Source organism: Sprattus sprattus (genome assembly GCF_963457725.1).
Source record: "Sprattus sprattus genome assembly, chromosome: 5".
Taxonomy (NCBI): Eukaryota; Metazoa; Chordata; class Actinopteri; order Clupeiformes; family Clupeidae; genus Sprattus; species Sprattus sprattus.
The window spans coordinates 17,567,285-17,588,723 of NC_137924.1; the positions used below are offsets into that span (position 1 = coordinate 17,567,285).

Sequence of the window (21,439 nt, forward strand, 5' to 3'; positions counted from 1 at the left end):
GACAAATCTCCTTGACATGAGCAACGGGACTCCCCCCAAAGCGCACAAAATAACTGTCGTTTCTTTTTGCAGCTCAGAGAAAAGGTGAAGAGATCTTTTAACTCTGTGCACCGGATTAATGGAGCGTGAAATCTGACCGTGCAGGGTATTAAGTCACAGGTGACACTGTCGACATGGTTCTTGTGTTGAGACCTAAGTGAGTTGTATCGTAACGGCATGTGACTAGTGACGGTTAGTGACCTTTCGCCAGTCCAGCGCCTTCCGTTCCAATTAGATTACATGGACCGCACCAGCTGCAGTAGCTGGTTAAGGGAGAAGCCAAACAAGGTCAGCCCAGTGATGGATGCTTTAGTGGTACGCACACGCTCACCACCACCAAAGTATGTGTTTGATTCATGAGAATATGGTTACCTCAGAGAACTGAAGAACCATCAAAAACTCAAAAAGAACCGTATCCGACTGCCACCCATTAAAACAGTAGTAGGTGAGTGCAGTTGTCTTTGCACCATGGCTATTTACAGACTTGACATGATTCCAAGACAGGAATGATAATGTAGCCCAACAAACAAAAGCTGATGTGGCCAACTGCATGCTATTTGATATTGAGATTACACTTTATATCAACACTTTTTTTTATTTCAGCGTGTCCATTTTTTTCATTTACGTTTATACTTGGAAAGGCTAGTGAGGTGTGACAGGGGATGAGTCGGAGAGAGATATTGGGAGTGGGATCAGCAAACCTGGGTCCCTCTGGACACTTGGACCCATACGTGGCTGGGATGCTACCGTTTGCACCACATTTCATTGTCAACTCATGAATTAGTTTATCTACACCCCAGATGCTTTTCTTACATCAGCAAGTAATAGACAGTCATTTCCACTGAAATCACACAACCAATGTGAAAATGTTTTGTGCTAGGACGCTTATGATCACTAGATGGAGACATTTCCCCACTGCACACACAGTGGAACCACTATATTGCCCTGTGGAGCACAAATTTCTTCTTTCTCATTTTTTATTTTTCAGCCATAATGTTGACACAACATTTCCCACTTTCCCTATGCAGTATGCATTCCTTTAACATTTTAAGAGCACGGTGACAACACTGTGTATAACTATAACACGAATAAATGGTTAAATATTTTTTTCTTTTTCTTTGAAGCCCAAGTAAAACCACCACCTGAACTATCACACCACCATCTTTTGTCAGAGCATCATTGCACCGCACTTAAGGATCCTGAATTAGAACCACCTTTACAATCATCTCACCGTCTGTGATCACATCCATTTCCTTTTTTTTGTTTTTGATAGATTTTAAATAATGTACATTTGGACGGTATACAAATAAAGTGTGCTGATTATTAAAATCCATACAATCCTCATACCTGGCCCTGTGGGCATGTGGGTGCGTGTGTGTGTGTGTGTGTGTGTGAGCACCTTCACCTCAGCTTCCTGACTGATAAAAAATAAATAGGTCACTGCTTCCACAAGTAAAAAAAACTAAGGGTTTTGAAACTCTTAGGCAATAGCAGGCAACACAGTCCGATTGCCTAACAGAACTCTTAGAAGAACTTCTTGAGAATCCATTCTGCAAAAAAAAATAAAATAATAACAACCAACACACACCAGCAGCTTGTATTTTACACACACACACACTGGCCATCAGCACTATCTCCAATAATAGCAGAAGCCTTTGCTCCTCTCCAAACAGTGAAATAACAACAAAATAATTAAAAACAACTAGCTTCACCAGTCATGTGAGTAACCCATCTGTGGTCAGGGCTAAATGTCATTTATATGATGAAATCTGTTTGAGTAAAAGCACCTCTGTGAGAAACCACCATGTTCCATAGGCAGGAACCTGTTTGGTGTAAGGGGGTGTCAACTCCCCGTCACATTTCTCAACAACTATGAGATCAACTCATACTCACACGCAGCTCACTTCTCTGCCAAACAAGCCAGGGGAAAGTCCTACTGTACTGGTAAGCAGTCTTATGGAGAGGGGGGTGGTGGGCTCTTATAAAGGCATAATTATGGATGTTTTAGAGTCCTAGATGAACTTCCTTTAACATGATTCACTCCAAGGTAGTGGACATATTTGGCAGGCTTAAGTTTTGTGATTGATTTAACCATGGGTTTTGTAATACCTGCTTACTTTATTTACTACTAATATTGTTGATGTTGTTGTTGTTCAAAGTCCTTACATTCTTCTTTTTGCCAATCTAAGTCTTTATTTTACTTGTGTTGAGGAATTGATCCCAATTGAGCCCAAACACATGTGATTTGTGTTGAACCTTTACGTCTTATTTGCGCCAGGTATTTCAGCACGATGCAGACTTCAGCACCATTGGCCACCGTCTCCATGAACTCCAACCTAACCTGTGATGTTTTCATCTACAAGGAGGTGGCTCACATCATCTTCCCCATCTTCTACACCATTGTCTTCCTCATCAGTCTCCTGGGCAACAGCCTGGTGCTCTTCATCACCTGCCAGTCCCGCAAGAAGCTCAACACCACCTCCGTCTACCTGGTGAACCTGGCCGTGTCCGACGCCCTCTTCACCTTGGCGCTGCCCGGACGCATCACCTACTACATCCGCGAGTTTGATTGGCCGTTTGGCGAAGCGCTGTGCCGCGTCACCGCCGTGCTCTTCTACTCCAACACCTATGCGGGCATCGCCTTCATGACCTGCATCAGCCTGGACCGCTACCTGGCCATGGTGCACCCGCACCGCTACAGGGGCCTGAGGAAGGTGCAGACGGCCCGGCGTGTCTGCTGCCTGGTGTGGGCCATAGTCTTCCTGGAGACGGCGCCTTTGCTCTTCAGGCAGATGGTCCAGAAGACCCAGGACCGCTACACCTGCATGGAGTACTTCAATCTGAAGGCGTCGCCCATGCTGCCTTACCTCCTCCTGCTGGCCTGCGGCATTGGCTTCTGCTTCCCCCTGGGGCTCATCCTCTTCTGCTACAGCCGCATCAGCCTCAAGCTGTCCCGGACCGCCCGCCACAGTTCGGTCACGGACCGCTCAGGCCGCAGCGGCCGGGCAAAAAGCATCATCTTGGTCATCCTAGGCACCTTCCTGGTGTGCTTCAGCCCCTACCACATCACCATCATCCAGTTCATGGTGCGCAACCTGCTGGCCACGCCCTCCTGCGATGACCTCAAGGCCTTCAAGATGGCGCTGCAGGTGACCGTGTCACTCATGAACCTCAACTGCTGCCTGGACCCAGTCATCTACTTCTTCGCCATCAAGACGTACAAGCGGCGGGTGGTGAGCTTCTTCAAGCTGCGCCTGCTATCCACCACCATGGCCACCTCCAACCTAAAGAGCGAGCCCGAGAACAGCAGCAGTAATACATGAACGACCGCCAACACATGTGACTTGTGACAGAAGTAGCTTGCCGTGGCAATTTTGTTGCCATTTAGTTCTCTATAGGATGTATCTATGGCTAGACTGTGTTGTGGTGATATCAAGCTGTAGTGATCTAGTTATATTCATGTGAAATACTGGGAAAGTACAGTCAGACGTGATCATGCTGTGGACTGCATGTTAATTGTTACATTGACTGAACAGTCACGTACTACTTATTATGTTATTCATCAACATGTTAGTCTGTACTTCTGTGACCTGGACCCTATCCCTATCTTTAACCCAAACCCAATTTTTTTTTAATCGATTTGTGTGTCGACGACAAGTGTCTTGTTATCAGTATGTCACATTTTACAAAACAGAACAGCTAGAGTGTAATAACGTCTATGGTCTAGTGTTAGAGGGTCGCAGATGTCATATTAATATGGTGGGTAAGGATCTCATGGCTTCTCTGTATGAAACTGATCTGAACTGAGTTTTGTGTATAGCATTTTGTTATAGTATAGTCAAGGATTAAAGAAGTAATATTTAGAAGTTGATGTAAGGTAAACAAAGGCCATTTATTGAGAATTGTACAATCTTTGACTGAATTGCTCTTTGTGAAAGCTATATATGGATATACAGAAAGTGATGCAGTGTGGATGTAAAGTATTCTGATAAATGATGAAGAATGGAAAGCTTAAAGCTTTATTGAGTCTAAACACACTGTATCCAGGTATGTTTAGTACTATGAAATATTTTATGTCAATAAGTGTTAATAGTTTCTCCTCTGAGATATTGTACATGTGTGTGTTTACAATATACTAATGTTATAAATGTGTTAGTTGTTATAATAGGAAGGTTTGAGTGATTTGAAATTACTCTCCCTTCCTCTTGCTCTCTCTCTCTCTCTCTCTCTCTCTCTCTCTCACACACACACACACAAACACATACACACACACACAATCACCTTTTTTTTTAGTTTTTTCTTTCAGTGCGGTATGTGGCTTAATATTGGCTCCATTTTGAAAACTTCAAACATGCTTCACAGTGGTTCAAGTGATGGGGCGGGAGGTGCTATGTAAGAATGGGACAGAATGGGTCTCCCAAATTTCCCACCAATAATGTCATTATACACTCCATTCTTAGTCTAAAGGCTCTGTGTTCATCTGCTTTTATTATTAAAGAGGCATATGGAAACATAATGAGATGGGGATTTTCAAATGTCACCCAGATAGCATATGATCAGACGCAGGCATTTGTGGAAGCAATCACTCTCCAGCAAGGCATGTAATTGTGTATGTGCTGATTACATTTGTGAGACCTATGTCACATTAACTTCAACTTAACACCACTTGACCCAGTGTTAAGCACACTGTGGACTCATTTGCAACCATACAGCCACACAAGTCATATCATTTATCATACAGAATCCTAAATGGTGTTCTTCCATATGCTCTTTGTTGATTCCATGCGACTCTGCACGGGTAAAAAGCATAAGACATAAGGAGTTGTTCCTCAAACTTTTTTTCTTAATAAACAAGGTTCAATTTCTCTTGACACCTTTCGCTGAAAACATTTGAAGTTTGTGTGTGTTGCAAGGCGAATAACTTATCAAAAGCTAGATGCTGTAACCGAACAGGCAACCTTTATGAAATCTTTATCATCGTTTTCTCAGAAAAGTGAGCGCGATTTCACTGCCTCCGAAAGATCTGACGTGAAACAAGTTGAATGAGTGAAGCCATGAAAACAAATGCTTCACTCTCACCACATGGACCTCAGCTACCAGCAGGGAGTGTGTGTGTGTGTGTGTGTGTGTGTGTGTGTGTGTGTGTGTGTGTGTGTGTGTGTGTGTGCGCATGACTGTGTGGGAGCACATGTTCACCACGCTTGCTTGTGTGTGTGTGGGAGTATAAGAGATAAGACCTGACTCTGTTTTTCTTCCTGCTCTCTCAACACAACAAAAGCAGCTACAGGATATTCACGTTCCCACATGCTCTACGCGTGCACCACGTGAACGCAGCCGCAGGTGGTCCGTTGCAGTTCTAATGTATCTCATGCTATATTTAGAGACTCGTATATGTGTGCCTCAACATAGGGAACAAAGGTGTATGGTTGTATGTGTGGGGAGGTGGATGTGTGTGTGTGTGCGTGTAGATTTTATGGTTTATGTGCATGCTTTTTTTCAGGAGCATGTGGGTATCTGGGTTTTTTGTGTAAGAGGAAGTGTGTTTGTGCGTGTGCATAGGTTGATGTACATGATTTTGTAATGGGCATGAGTATTTGGTATTCGTGTATCTCTGTGTGTGTGTGTGTGTGTGTGTGTGTGTGTGTGTGTGTGTGTGTGTGTGTGTGTGAGTGTGTGTGTGTGTGTGTGTGTGTGTGTGGTCACATTGGTGGGCTGGTGGGTGGGAGTATGTGCAGATGTATAGCAGTGAGTGTGTGTGTGTGGGTGTGCATATATGTCACACACACACACACACACCTGTCACACGCAGTACGTCTGTACAAATGGCTGTGTGCACAGAGTTCGTATGTATGTATGAACATGTGTATTAGCATGTGACCGTGCGCTGGTTGTGTGTGCCTGCATATGTGCCAGCTTGTGTGTTTACTCTTGCGTGTGCATAATTGAGAATTTCTGACAAAGTAGTGCAATCTAATGAAGAAACGCAGGGCTTTTGCAATCCTTCAGTGTCCCTGAGCTCGCCAGAAACCATCTGCAGATGTGCTCCACTCTGCTTCTCAGTGCAGATGGCAGGATGATAAGAGGTGAGAGATGAAGAAATCTCACAAAGAGGAGCGTAAACCTGGCAGTGCATAGTCAACTCAAAGGAGCCTGGAAACTCTGAACATCTGCAAACATGTTTGTCTTTTATGATTTCAAACACAAGGCATGATTGTGAAGTTTGGAGATTGTTGTGTACAGCCTTAAAAAAAAGAAGTAAAATTGTTTGTCAGTTACATGCTAGATTTATGAGTGGCTGGATAGGTTTACAATGTGGAAATGTTTTGGACATTTTACGTGTTCTCCTGTTTGTTTAGATTCATTTATGAAAGTACAGTCGAAGGTACAGTCCCATTTCATGCACTGGACCATGCAAGGAGAAAACAATGGTAGGTGTGGTGACTGCTACAATAAACCTGTAGCAGACAATTAAATAGACTGGCAAATTCAAAATTCAATTGGGTCTATACGCCATTTGTGTAAATCTCTTTGTTTGGTTTAGTAACCTCGATCATTACATTGAAAATCTTTGTACAGATACAGATATTTAACTTGTGAACAGTGCCTGTTGAACTACTACTACTGACCTCCCACAGGCCTTGTGTCAGACAGATGTGTCTGGCTCTGACTCAGAGACAAAGTCCAGCATCCAAACCCATCAAAGGAAATCCCCACTTATGACCTTTAAATAGTGAAGAGGTGTAATTTGAATAAGGAAGGCCCACCACCTCCCCATCTCTGCTACTAAACCCACAGACCAGCTTTCTTTTATAACCATGGCATTCTCCTCTCTTTAAATGAAACGATCTATGACTCTGGTATGTACTAGCTCAATGAAATTACCCCTTTTCAGACGAAATGCCATTTCTCAAGTACAACAACACACTGATTAGAATCTTCATTATCGCACATTTTTTAGTTACATGGCTATCATGCTTTTGGATGCTATGGCAACAAATAGGTTTAATTCAAGACAACATGTTATTTGGGACATGAAAATGAATCATGTCTGTCCATTGCTCTAACCAAAAAAGATAAATCTGCAAAACCCTGCAACCCACGGAGCAACTACAACTGTCTTCTCAAACAGAACGCATGGCCAAACAGGAGCCTATAGCCTCTTGTGTGTTGTGTTAGCAGTTAACCATGTTTTCATCCCTGGATCTCTGCCACATTTCAGAGGGTACAAAACGTATTTATATTGCATGTGTTTATATTACATGCCCTCCACACCAGACTGTGGCTGAAGAGAGGGGAGGAGGAAGAGAAGAGAAAAACTGTGGAGGAAGAGGAGAAGAGAAAAGAGGAAGAGAAATCAATAGTGGAGGAAGAGGAGGACAAAAGGAGAATGAAATGAAAAGGAGAAGTGAGGAGAGGAGTAGGATGAGAGGATAACACTGTTTTCCAATGGTGCAGTAGAAGGAACTATTTGTGTGTATCTTGTCCTTGGTAGTTTCACAACCCGGTTGTCAGTCCACTACATGTCACTTGCTCTCATGTGTTGAACTTGATGCAATATACCTTGGCGTTAATTGTTTTGATCAATATTTGATCAATGCTACAGGCAAGCAAGTAATGCTAAGGACATACCAGTGTTTGCACCAACATGGCCAGCTCCATGACCAGTATGGCAGCTGCCTTGCCATCAAATAGATCCACCCCTGATCACATCTCTACTGGACAAATAGTCCCTATTGGCAAAAAGTCAAATCAAAAAGTCAAATCAAAACGTAAAATCAAAGTTAATTCTGAGTGTGAACCTCAGAGGTGAAGGCCAGGTCGCCACATCTCAACGCTTTCAACAGGAATACTAAGGACAGAACCAGTTCCTGCTCCCTGTGCATCATCACATAAATGCACTGTGGGCCTATGATGGACTTTCCACTGTGACCGCATTTGTGAGTGTGGGTACTCGCTCCCCTCAAGAAAGTAAAAATGAACGTGTATCCAACCACAAGGACACCCACTGAGGATCTGTCATTAGGTCATCAGTCAGTGGGAAGTATGGCTGCATGTTTATTAGGATTTAAAAAAAAAAAGTTTTTTTTCCATCTACAGGGCTAATATGCAAACACAGATGGAAACCCTTTTCCATCAGAGTCTTCAAACCAGTTAACTGCAAGATAATTTGGTGATTGTAGTGGTGTATTTGCCACCATTACCAAGTGGTAGGGGTGACCTTTTAGAGGTCAAACAATGAGATGTCTATACATAAAATGACTGTATGACGAGACATTTAGGGAATCATTGCCATCTCAAAAACTAAATTCTTATGACCAATATCTCTTATGACCAAACTCAGCTTCTGTGAGTCAGTTTGAAAACGGTGTTGTATATTCAGTACGAGCAACTGCTAAATTAAGGTTCTCTCAGCACCAAAACCATGGTTTACAAGCTACTGATGAAAATGTATATCGCTATTGTACGTAGCTTTGGAAAAAAGCGTTTACTAAATGTACAGTATATCAGTCCAGCATGCTCCCAATGTGACTCCAATATTGATTATGTAATGTGACTAGCCCCTTCAAACTAAGACTGTAACTGGCTCCATGAAAGCAGCTTTATTCCATGTGCTGTCACTGTTCTATGGAATCTCCCTGTGCACTCTACACCAGTTTGCTAGTATTTCCACGCCACTCGTTTTCTCTGCCTTGTTGTATTCTGTTCAGTACCCAAGTGTCCCAGGATGTAAGGCTTGAGCACCTAACTGCCAATGAGATACACCTGTGTCCATGGTGCCTCGTAATGCAGAGGGCTTCTTACTCTGGGATTCTGACTCATACACAACACTTCGCTTATCTCACCTCATCTTAAAATCAAACCCTTTGGCCCCTGTCGGTTGTTGCAGCCTTGCATAACACTTAGATGGCGGATACTAACCATTAACTCCTGCTATAATGTTTTTAAAACATTATAGCAGGAGTTAATGGTTTTGGACAAATCATAACATTGAGTGGGACACCACCATCTATTACTGTCCATCCACATGCAACAGAGGATTTTGGTAAACCATACTTGCACCAACTATGTGCTTTCTATGCGTGCAGACTCTATGCACATACCCCTTTCTATGCGTGCAGACTCTATGCTCATACCTCTTTCTATGCGTGCAGACTCTAAGCACATATCCCTTTCTATGCGTGCAGACTCTATGCACATATCCCTTTCTATGCGTGCAGACTCTATGCACATACCCCTTCTAGGGAAATCAGTTTGAGACAGCCTTGACGCACTCTGTGGATACCGTTGGAGTTTTCTGGTTGCCTTTACTGTACGAGGCAAATTGCCATTACATTGTAACTGTTGATGACAATTAAAATGTCATGTTGGGTTAACTTTGATGAACTCTATATCTCGCGCAGTCACCACCACAGTAGGGTCTGCTTTTCTGTCTGAAGGAGGGGAGGGAATACAACAATCTTCCAAATCAGTAGTACGTAGACTGTGCTATGCTAACTATTAGTAAATGCCAATTGTCTGTATGTCACGACGACTGTGCATGATGTTTCATGATCATATCAGGTCCGTATCGTAGGGAACTTGTCCTTTTTTTAAGTTCAAGAGGATGAAATGAGTCAGAAAGAAGAACCAGAGGCCCAAGTTGATGCTCTGTTTTTCACCCTCAGAATTATACAGAAAACTGAGCATGACCTCTCACCTCACACCTCTGCCTACCACACTTGAGAGACAAAACTCAGCAGGGCCTTCCGTTAGTGTCATTTAATGAGGTTACTAAAAGGTTAAGGTAAATGTGATAGATATTGCAGATATCACAGATAGTTAGTTTATTCAACCTGTAAGACAGGATGCAACTTTCTTTAGTCCCAAAGAAGAACCATAGTATGTTTCAATGTTACAGCTTCCTTCAGTCCCAAAGAGCCTGCCGTCCGCTGTATAATGACACTGCAGGTTGTTTCACTGCACTCTAAGGCGTTGCCCCATTTCTAAAATTGCTGGTCATGATGCAAACTCCACTGCCTGCATGTGAAAACACTCACATGCATTCTCTCACACATACATACACAAACATGATGTACACACAGACATGCACACACACACACACCCACACATACACAGCCTTTATAGTAAAACACAAATTCAATATCCCACATGTCTTGATTGGTGTGGACAATTAAGATATTGGCCAGTACAATTCAACATGTGCTTTTATGGGAATGCATCCTTAGAGATGGATGGTGTCCTCACCAGGGACGTGCAGTCAGAGGAGGCAGGGGAGGCAGAGCCTGTCATTTTGAATTATTATTATTTTTTTTAAATATATATTTTTACATATTATAAAATAAATATTCATAGTAAATGCCAATTGTCTGTATGTCACGACGACTGTGCATGATGTTTCATGATCATATCAGGTCCATATCGTAGGGAACTTGTCCTTTTTTTAAGTTCAAGAGGATGAAATGAGTCAGAAAGAAGAACCAGAGGCCCAAGGTGATGCTCTGTTTTTCACCCTCAGAATTATACAGAAAACTGAGCATGACCTCTCACCTCACACCTCTGCCTACCACACTTGAGAGACAAAACTCAGCAGGGCCTTCCGTTAGTGTCATTTAATGAGGTTACTAAAAGGTTAAGGTAAATGTGATAGATATTGCAGATATCACAGATAGTTAGTTTATTCAACCTGTAAGACAGGATGCAACTTTCTTTAGTCCCAAAGAAGAACCATAGTATGTTTCAATGTTACAGCTTCCTTCAGTCCCAAAGAGCCTGCCGTCCGCTGTATAATGACACTGCAGGTTGTTTCACTGCACTCTAAGGCGTTGCCCCATTTCTAAAATTGCTGGTCATGATGCAAACTCCACTGCCTGCATGTGAAAACACTCACATGCATTCTCTCACACATACATACACAAACATGATGTACACACACAGACATGCACACACACACACACCCACACATACACAGCCTTTATAGTAAAACACAAATTCAATATCCCACATGTCTTGATTGGTGTGGACAATTAAGATATTGGCCAGTACAATTCAACATGTGCTTTTATGGGAATGTATCCTTAGAGATGGATGGTGTCCTCACCAGGGACGTGCAGTCAGAGGAGGCAGGGGAGGCAGAGCCTGTCATTTTGAATTATTATTATTTTTTTTAAATATATATTTTTATATATTATAAAATAAATATTCATATTTCTCTAGTAATCTGTGTTACAGGTGTCATTTCTGCATGATTCCGATCATTTTGAACATTTTTATTTTCAAAATCGCTGAATTTGCGCATTTCCGGTTCCAGAAAACAGGGACGTGCGTTGGGTTGAGGCAGATGCATTGGTGTCTATGGGCAGGGGAGGCAGTGCCTCCCCTAGGATTGCGCAATCACTCCAAACTGGGTTTTACGCATGCGTGTGCAAGCATAGAACCTTTGAGTCGAACTCAAAACGCATTGAAAAATCCCTTTAGGTGAGGCAGGCAGTACCACTGCCTCAGGAAAGGAGGCAAGCGAGAGCGCACTTGTCGGGTATAGGTTCTGACGTCGGTAGGTCTCTCCTACACTTCTACTTGACGGCGAAAACGGAACATTCAGCTAAGCTGAAGTAGATCTCAAAGCTGGACTTTCAATCCAAAGGTGAAATGAAATACGAAATGATAAATAATGGGAGACCAATGCCAGAGCTAAAAGTTTTGCTTCAAACGACGGGACAGAATGTATTGACATTTACATTGGAGTGTTTCACGTTTCCCAACGGGACTACATGCGCAACACGAACCAAGCTAAATGCTGCTTCTACAGGACAGTTGGCTTGAAGTTGTAAGCAGAGCTAAACAAGCCACTGACTGCATTCGCTCAAGGATGATCGCGGGAGAAGAGGACAACCTATTTCCACTGAAAAGGCTAGTCGTGAGTGGATTACTTTTGTTTTTATTTACGAACTCCAACGAAAGTGCACCAAATATAAATTATTCTGGCCAGTAGAACATGTTGGTATTGTGTGCAATGTATGCGGTGTTTAACTGTTTGCTAGTTAAAATGTTGTGTAAATGAATATGTTATTGTTTTTTCAAAACTGTGTCCGAGTTGGGTAAATGGTCATTTAAATTAGCATCCCACCACCGTAGTTATATTTTCTCCAGACAAAATTAAATGAGCCATATCCTTGGTGGAGGGCTACATAGCTTGTAACTATTAATATCTTATTAATAACTCTGTTCAGTGAAATGTAGAAGAAGAAGCGAGAAAGCGAGAGTGAAAAAAGCAGATGATGGAGAGAGATACTTAAGGGGAAGTTGTGACAAGTCACGGTCGCTAAACTAGTTATGCCATCTGGTGGATTACTATGGTAAACTAGAAAATGCTAAATTGGATATGCTGCTCAACAGCAGTAGAGGCCAAGCAAATGACAGATTATAGACCTAACACATGAGCATACAACACGCAGTAAGCTTTAGTATGAATAAGTGTTCAAACTAAAGTTTTACCAAATTCTACCCATCCTTACAAATTTAATAGTCATTATTATGTTTTCTTGGTGTATAATCACCTTTTAAGAATCGTTGAGTTTTCGCCAGTTTAGAACGGGAGCGGTTCCTCTTCCAAAGAGTCTGCCATGTTGCGCCACCATGTTTCTGCAGTATCCCAGAAAGGACAAAACTGAAACACTGGCACTACAGAGGGCCTTTCGTGTTTGTATTGCAGTTGACTGCCACCCTCTCATACAAGTTTGGAAAGGGAGGAGCAGTTTGCAGCTGAGCAGTTTACCGTTTCCGCTGGACAAATGACAATATACCAAATTCGTTTCTCTCCACTAGCATGCTAAATGGCATTTGCTAGTAACGCACAAAGCAGATAGATAGCATTGCACTGGACTGTTTTGTCTGGCTACAGCTCAGCATAGTGCATGGGACACATGCATGATGTGCTTGAATAAACTGATGATTTAAAATGTTGTCGTAACTGATTACAAACCTAAACAACGGCCAAACAAATTAAATCATTGCTTGCTTGTGCTGTCATTGATAACACTAGATTGGTAGAATGAGCGGTCGCTGCGAGCAACGTATAGCTTTGTGTATTATAGGAATAACTTGTTGACGTGCCGTTAGCATATCATACTTTGACTGAACACAAGCAACATCTATTTAATTAATCTACAAGCGCACTGATATCTTTGTCTGATCATCACAGCTGCAAGCTGCATGTTTAATTGCGTAACTGATCTGCGCTGTAGTCAGGGCTACTTCCAGAATGTTTTTATTCTGTTTATATACTTTCTACATTCTTCTACTTGTGTTTTTATTCTAGTTTGTGTTCTTTTCATCACTCTCTTTACTTCCTTTCAATTTTATATTATATTTGATCTCTTCATTTGACTTTATCTTTCCTTTGGATGCTCCATCTGCTCTTATTTATGCAAAGCGCACTGAATTGCCTCTGTGTATGGTCAGTTTGTAGGATTTAGTGGCATCTAGTGGATAGGATGCAGATTGCAACCAACTGAATACCTCTCCCTTTCCAAACGTGTATGAGAGGTTCTGGTGGCTGTCAGGTGCATGGCGCGTATTATGGCGAACCACATCGATGAGGAACCACTCCCTATGTAGATACGAAGGGCTCATTCCAAGCTAACAAAAAGACAATGATTTGTAGTTACAGGTAAGTATACACTAATAAAAACATAGTCATGTATCCTATATTCTATCTCTGCCAATAGATCACCCTAAACTCTACGTACAGTTCCCTCTAAAATGAGTGTAACATGTTATATTTCTGGCTACACAACTGCCAACTGAAAACTGCCACTGCACCAACCATTTGTGGCTAATGGTTTCTATGATGGATATGGGGATGAGGTGGAGATTCAAGAGCTGGTGAGAGGAGCAGAATCTTCCCTGTGCTTTTTGTTGGTATGGTCTGTATTGATGTGTCATTTGAGGAGGTCATTGTTGATGTGAGTGCCACTAAATCTGAATTAGTAAGTGATGCGCGCTGGGTGGTGAGGACTGGAAGTGGGGATTATAGGATGTGACTTGTGCCTTAATTAGATCATTAGCTCATTTGTGCCTAATAACCATCACTGCCAGTGCCCCCTACACGAACATGGCTTCTCTCCTCCCAGTTTTCTGTGTTTCATCCATGTTGGACGATGCGAATGCTGCCTTTGAGTCTTGTTTGCAGGGAAAACAACCAGAGTAAAAGGACAAATCCTTGAGTACCTCCCGGGCTGAAGAGGCCAAAGACTGGGATGTGATGGGTATGAGTCCACCGTCTGTCTGGCAACGACTGAACTGACTCGGTCAGGGCCCACCAGTTGGATTTTGTTCTGTTCTCTGGATGTGTTTTATACCTATTCCTCCTAGGTGTAGCGTTTACGGCTTTGATCAAGTTGACCCTCACCTCCTCCAGCCTTCTCTGCCTTCCATGCATAATGAAGCAGTGTACAATATGGGGAACATGAACCCACCCCCTCTTGTATAAGCTGTCTCGGTCCCTGGATGTGTTCACTGTATCTGAAGGTAAAAGTTGAAGACTGGATTTAACATTCAACTATTTTCTGCAGATATCGTAAGGGGGGGGGGGGGGGGGGGGGGGGGGGATGAATGGCTGGTTCTGTTAGCAGGTTAGTCAAAAGCATAACAGGACTTTGTTTTGGCTTACGCTGGATGTTTTAAGGTGACCTGCAGGTGGCGGCGTTTCCCTGATTTATCTTATTGGCCCTGAAATATGTGTGAACCCCTGATCAGACACCATCATCAGTTTACCACATTGCATTTGAAAGGATCATTTTAGCTATCTCTGGTGTAAGTGTGTCCGTAATGGATTTGTTCAGTGACTAAGAGTGTCCAGTGGATTGCACACATATCTAGAAAAGTATAAGTTTCAGTTTGTTTATTTGTTGAAGAGGGATGGTGTACATTAATAAACATTCAAATTTAAATGTACCCAATTGTAGCCAAAAGGCTAGTTTCCATTGGCAGTCCTCCTGCCAGAGTGTTAATGGCTAAACAACTTAAAAAAGGCATTAACATACATGTATATATCAAACATAACAGAGTGATTGTGGCTAAACAACTTAAAAAAGGCATTTACATATATATCAAACATAACATTGACAAAATAAAATAAAATAAAATCCCAATATATAAGTTCTACTGACCCACTAATGCTCACATTTTTGGTTATTTATTAACCATGTTTTAAGATTTATTTTAAAGCTGTTAAATGAGGTTGATTCTCTAATGTTCTGTGGGAGATGGTTCCATTCCTGGGCTGACCTAACTGAGAAAACCGACTGTCCAAGTACACTTTTTTTAAAGGAATATCACAGTCTCCTCTTGCTGCCCCTCGAGTAGCACTGGTTGCTGCTGTTCTAAACATGACTAGGCTGCATAGTGGTGGGGGGGCCAGGTTAAACCGGATTTTAAACATTAAACAGCAGTTCTTAAATGTGATCAGATTGTCCCAACTTAAAAGTCTGTACTTATGGAGGACTGAACAGTGATGGTGTGAATTAGGTTTTTTATCAAGTATTTTAAGAGCCTGTTTGTAAAGAGACATGACTGGTTTAAGAGTAGTGGAGTTTGCAGTAGACCAGGGGCCGTATTCACAAAGAATCTTAGGGCTAAAAGTAGCTCATAAGTGGCGAATTTAGGAGAAACTCCTAAAAATAATGGCCGTGTCAGTCTTAAATGTAGGACTCCTAATTTTTTTTACTTAGAGCAATTCACAAAATATTTTATCCCTAAAAGTAGCACCTAAGTCTAGGACAGCTTAAAACTCCTCATGAGGACTCCTAAATCACTAAGCCCTATTCACAAAAGATGGCTGCAGCCGACTTGAGCCGATGTGTCCCGAAGTGAAATGTTTGGAAACATAAAGATAGCCTTATTTGGCTTCGCGGAAAACGCAAATGAAGACACTGGGAATCATCAGTCAGCCGTTTAATTCATCAAACTATCAACGCACTGTAGACCCCACATCATCCAACAGTTTATCCAGTTGCTTTTGGACAATCGCCTATTATACAATATCAAAGTAAATTCCATGGCGATCGCAGGACTGTCCAGTGACGGGACACACATTACAATAATTCGTCCACCGTGGCCTGGATGTACCGATGACTCGTGCATTTCAACGGAGAGCGGTCGCAGGTTTTTGAGAACTTACCAGCTGGATGCCGCTGGGGTGACAGTGGCTATTGGTCCTGGGACCAGTAGGCTTTCGCCTAGGCTACGGTTCACGTTCGTTTCGCTTTGATCAATTAAGATTGGAGGGCTTGAAGGGCCGTATGTGCTGATATTTGAAGTGGTCAAGGGCTGGAAATATAATAGCCTAACAGTTTGCTGGGTGCTTTAATTTTTACTGCCTTGATTACATGCAATTGCCATATTATATATTGATCGCTTCCTAATTATCTTATCGTGCAAAGTGTCATTCCCGTTGGATGCACAAACTTGTCATCATGCGTGTGCATTCTGCTAACTGCACTGTCCATAACTATTTAATATGACTTAATTTGAAGCCTAGGTTATTCTCTTATTTTCAGTTGATATAGTGGGATTGTTAGAGCGACGTCACAAATGAGTTTTTAATGAGAGAGCCTGTCAACAACCAATCACCGTCCTCACCCCTTCTAAACTCGTGCATGAGAATCGACGTCATCCATAGCAACGGAGTTTTTATCTTAAGCTTAGGAGTTAGTATTATCCTTAGTATGAGTAGGTCTCAGAGCCGTTGTGAATCACTTTTAAGAAATTACTCCTACGTAAAAGGTTTTAGCGCGAGTTAGGAGCACTCCTAGTGGTAAGATAAAAGGCTTTGTGAATACGGCCCCAGGTGGGTAAGCAGTAGTTAATGTGAGATAAAATCAATGAGAACATATACATTTTAGCAGCCTCAGTGGACATGTGATTTCTAAGATGCCTAAAGTTGGCCAAGGTGAATTTTAAATTTTTGCATATTTTTCTTACATGTTTTTTAAAAGTAAGCTGATTATCAATCAAGATACCAAGATATTTGTATTCCTTCACAATCTTGATTCTTTGATCAGAAATAAAGACATCGGGTTCAGACTTGCTGGTTTCAGAAAAAAAACAAAGCAACGGTTTTGGAATTGTTAAGCTGAAGACAACATTTGTGTAACCAGTCAGACACATCAACCATGACCTTTGTAAGCCTAGCGGCAACCTCTACGTTATTCTTACCCCACCCAAAGATCACAGTGTCGTCTGCGTACATCAGGATCTCACCATCTTGGCAAATAGATGGCAGATCGTTAATGTAAAGACTGAAAAGAAGTGGACCCAGGATTGAACCTTGGGGAACACCTGTAGACAGATTTTTGAAGTTGGATAATACATTGTTTATTTTAGCACACTGACTTTGAGTTGATTAGTATGATTTGAACCAGTTGGATGCAGGAGAAGAGAAGTTAAACTGATCAAACTTAGACTGAAGTATGTTGTGGTTGACAGTGTCAAACGCTTTCTAGGAGCCCATTTATCATATGATCTCTCATGGTCTGCCAACAACAAGAGATAGTCAGAAAGGCACAGCAGCGATAACACTTCCTGAGAGTACTCAGGAAAAAACAACCTAGAGTGTAATCGAATGGTGGCCTTCTTCCGCACCACCATCGAAAGTGTACTGACCTACTGCATCTTGGCGTGGTACTTTGGTTGCACTGCAGCAGACAAGAGAGCCCTCCAAAGAGTCATCAACACAGCCCAAAAAAATCACTGGCTGCTCACTGCCCTCCCTGGAATTCATTGCCCACTCCTGCTACTTTGGCAGGGCAAATAACATCATGAAAGACTCCTCTCAACCAGGCCACCATCCGTTTACTCTCCTGCCCTCAGGCATACGGTACAGGTCCAAGAGCAAGGACCACGCGTCTTTCCTAACGGCCATCAGAACAATAAACACAGACATGCACTAAACGTAGAATTTCATCGTTATATACTAATTACATTATATCATTATACACTAATTACTTTATTGACTTCAAGTCACTTATGCCATCTCAGTCACCTTACACATGTGTATAAACAAAACTGTTACTGTATTTATTGTAAAGCACCTCAGGGAAGTACTGTTACTGTATTTATTGTTCCTCAGGGAAGTACTTTAATATATACCACCACACTTTGTTGAACTCTTAATATACATATATTTTGAAGCTATTTGTATTGTTTTTAGTTAGTACTGTATTGTTTTTTTTTCTATGCTTGTGTTATATGTTGTTGTTGTGTTATATGTTGTCCCTCGTCGCACCAACAGCAGCAGCGCTCCAAATTTCGTTGTATGCGAATACAATGACAATAAAGGCTTTTTCTATTCTAATTCTTTTCTATTCTTAAATGATTTGTCAACCTGAGCCCTTTTTGCTCAATTCTGGACAATTAATGAATCGAAATACCTCCAGTATTGCGTTAGAACTCTAAAACAGGCAAATGCAAAATGAGGCAAACCAGCACCTCAAAGAAAACCCCTTGTTTTCGCCACTAACAGGGCCATAAATGTTATTATAACATTGGAACATGGAAAGGACATGAACATGGAACATAGAATAACATGGAAAGGATCCCCACAGAGATGTGGATGTTGCATGCTTAAATAGATAGATAAATAGATAGATAGATAGATTGATCATAAGAGCCCTAAAAATGGTGCAAAAAATGTCAAAAAGCCCAAGGGGCCACGTGTCAGTAATGCATTTCACAACCATATGCAGAAGTATACGCAAAAACAACCACAAGCTTAGTTAACCCTGATGCAATCGCTCAAACCTACTAGCCTGGCAGCCACCTCAGCATACAAGCACAACACATCTGCCAGAGAGAGATAGGAGAGAGAGAGAGAGAGAGAGAGAGAGAGAGAGAGAGAGAGAGAGAGCAGTACGAGGTTGAGTCAGAAATGTGCCAATGTAAGCAGCCAGTATAGTGAACAGCCCTCACCTTCACTGCTAAAGTGACAAACTGAGAGTCAAAACACGCTACATGCAAATTATTATTAAAAATGAGTGCGCTTCAACTGTGCACTAGTGTAAGTGAGCGTATGTATCTGTGTGTCTTAACAGGAAATCCTCTCTATTACAAACTTCCTGTGTAAGTGTGTCCATTGCCTTCCAGCATCCCTGTTGCGCTGACAATCAGCAGTCATATATCATCAATAAGCACCCACCTGCCCCGTGGCCCCTCACACAAATATATGGGACACAAAAACCTCAAACCTTTTCTCATTGGTCACAGGATACTGATCCGAATACTTCTGCGGATTGGCCAGGCTCTGCTTTAACTGCTGATGCGATATATACTTCTGGTGAGTGGGGTTTATGATGAAACTACATTCAGTTAACATCCACCTATAACAGTTTTCTGGGGAAAGGACTGCATGCTCAAGAGAATTTGGAAGTCTATTTTTCATCTTATTAATTACTGACATTACTCACGTAAAACATTATTCAGTCCTATTTTGAATAGATACCCATCTAACCTTTAAAGGTATTTCCCTAGTACTCTAGGGATGAGATGCTATCTATCTACATCCTCTCTAGGCTGTTATGAAGTCTAACTAGTGTTTGATATTCTACTCTTTAAAATGAAAGGTGCCAAAGAAAGGGACTCACATGGACTGAGGTGTTTGACTTAAGTTTACATTCATTGTTTGTAGATGTTCACAGAAGAGGAAGGAGGTTGAGGTTAGGATTGGGTTTGGTAACATGCAATGAAATGAGAAGTAAAATAAATGAGAATGGATGTGAATTAACATGTATTAATCCTTTATTTACAGCACAGGGCAGACATAGAATTTCTTCAGTATACTCCCTGAGCACTGAAGCCATGACTTTGTCACCTCGCTCTACTAGCGACAGGATCACATGTATTACACTGTATACTTGAAGTAAAATTGGACCATTATATCAGTGATATTTAATGTATATTATATTATTAATATATTTCAGTGGTACAGGTACTCTGACTTTACTTCTTGACCCATCTCTCTAGTGCGCCCTGCCACTGGTTTATAAATAGATCAGTAGCCTGTGTATAGACTGACTGCCAAACAGACAGCACAGTGGGCAGTGAGTCACACAACCCCCCCCCCCCCCCCCCCAGCCAACAAGAGAACACAGGAAGTTACCCCCCCCCCCCCACACACACACACACATACAAACACACAGGCTCCCCTCCCTTCCCCTCGCACTGTTTTCCGACATGTGAAGGGCACAATCCCAAGCTCTGCGCCAGGCCTCTGTTTCACACTCACACAAACACACACACACACACACACACACACACACACACACACACACACACACTGTGACACACACACACACACACACACACTCAGTTAAATACATCCAATCCAATCCAACACACAAACAAACATATACAAACACACAAACAGGCACACACACACACACACACACACACACAGGCTGATGTCATTGGCCCTTAGCTATTGAAAGAGCACAACAAGAGCCAATAGGGGAAATCGCATGATGGAGAGAGTGTATTAGACTCTACTGAGGGCAATTAGTACATGAGGAGAAGAACAAGTACACTTGGACATGAGTACTTTGTGAATAATGCTTCTCTCAAGTAAGCAAACAAACAAAAAGCTGGCTATTTAAAACTGGACATCAATTTAATTTACATTGCAATGCCATTGTGAATATTAACTTTTGATAATTTAAGTCATTATGAATGACATTTCTATCAAACAAACAAAACTAAAATAGCACTGGGTTTTAGTGGGTATGATTTGCATTGTAAGTTTGGTATGGCACATTTTGCTAATTGTAAAAAAATTATTGAAGGCAGTTAACACTGAAAGGTACACACAAACATTGGGCAACATTTTGGGCAACATTTCCGTTTGTGACAACAGGCATAATCAGCTTCTTAGAGAACTCACGCCAGCACAACCGCAGTGGCAGATTGCATGTCAAAGAATCTCCTTCTGAATCTCCTTTCTGAAAACTGAAAAATTTCAAACCACCAATATTATAAACATCAAACATCTTTTTAAAGTTCTATGCAGAGGTAGAATGTTACACCCAAGGTTTTGGCACTAGGCCAAAATAACTGTACTGCACACAGTATATATCAGAGAATCACGCATCCCTTAACAAAGAGGTGTCAAAACCACAGTCAAGAGCGAACACTTCGCTCCCATTCGCTTCGCACCCTCATTCAAAACAAGGGCTTTCAAGCGTAAGGTGTTAAGGCGTATGTGCTAAGGCACATTTACAAAGTTAACCCACGAATGCTTGAGTGTTCGACCAAGCAGCCAAAACATGACAAGTGGTAAGTAGTAATGATGCTTGATACCTTCAGACCCTCAGAGAAGGAACAGGTCAATAGAAAGCTGATGCATGAGCAAGAA

At 41.9% G+C, this 21,439-nt stretch overlaps 1 protein-coding gene across 1 annotated transcript; it reads left to right on the top strand.

Annotated features, from left to right (window-relative positions):
- Positions 1-2,330: 2,330 nt before the first annotated feature.
- On the top strand, positions 2,331-3,362 carry LOC308365435 (G-protein coupled receptor 183; the record flags this gene model as incomplete). Its single annotated transcript, XM_080838854.1, has 1 exon — positions 2,331-3,362. One exon carries the CDS (start codon positions 2,331-2,333, stop codon positions 3,360-3,362), a length of 1,032 nt encoding a protein of 343 aa, XP_080694980.1.
- Between the last annotated feature and the right edge of the window lie 18,077 nt (positions 3,363-21,439).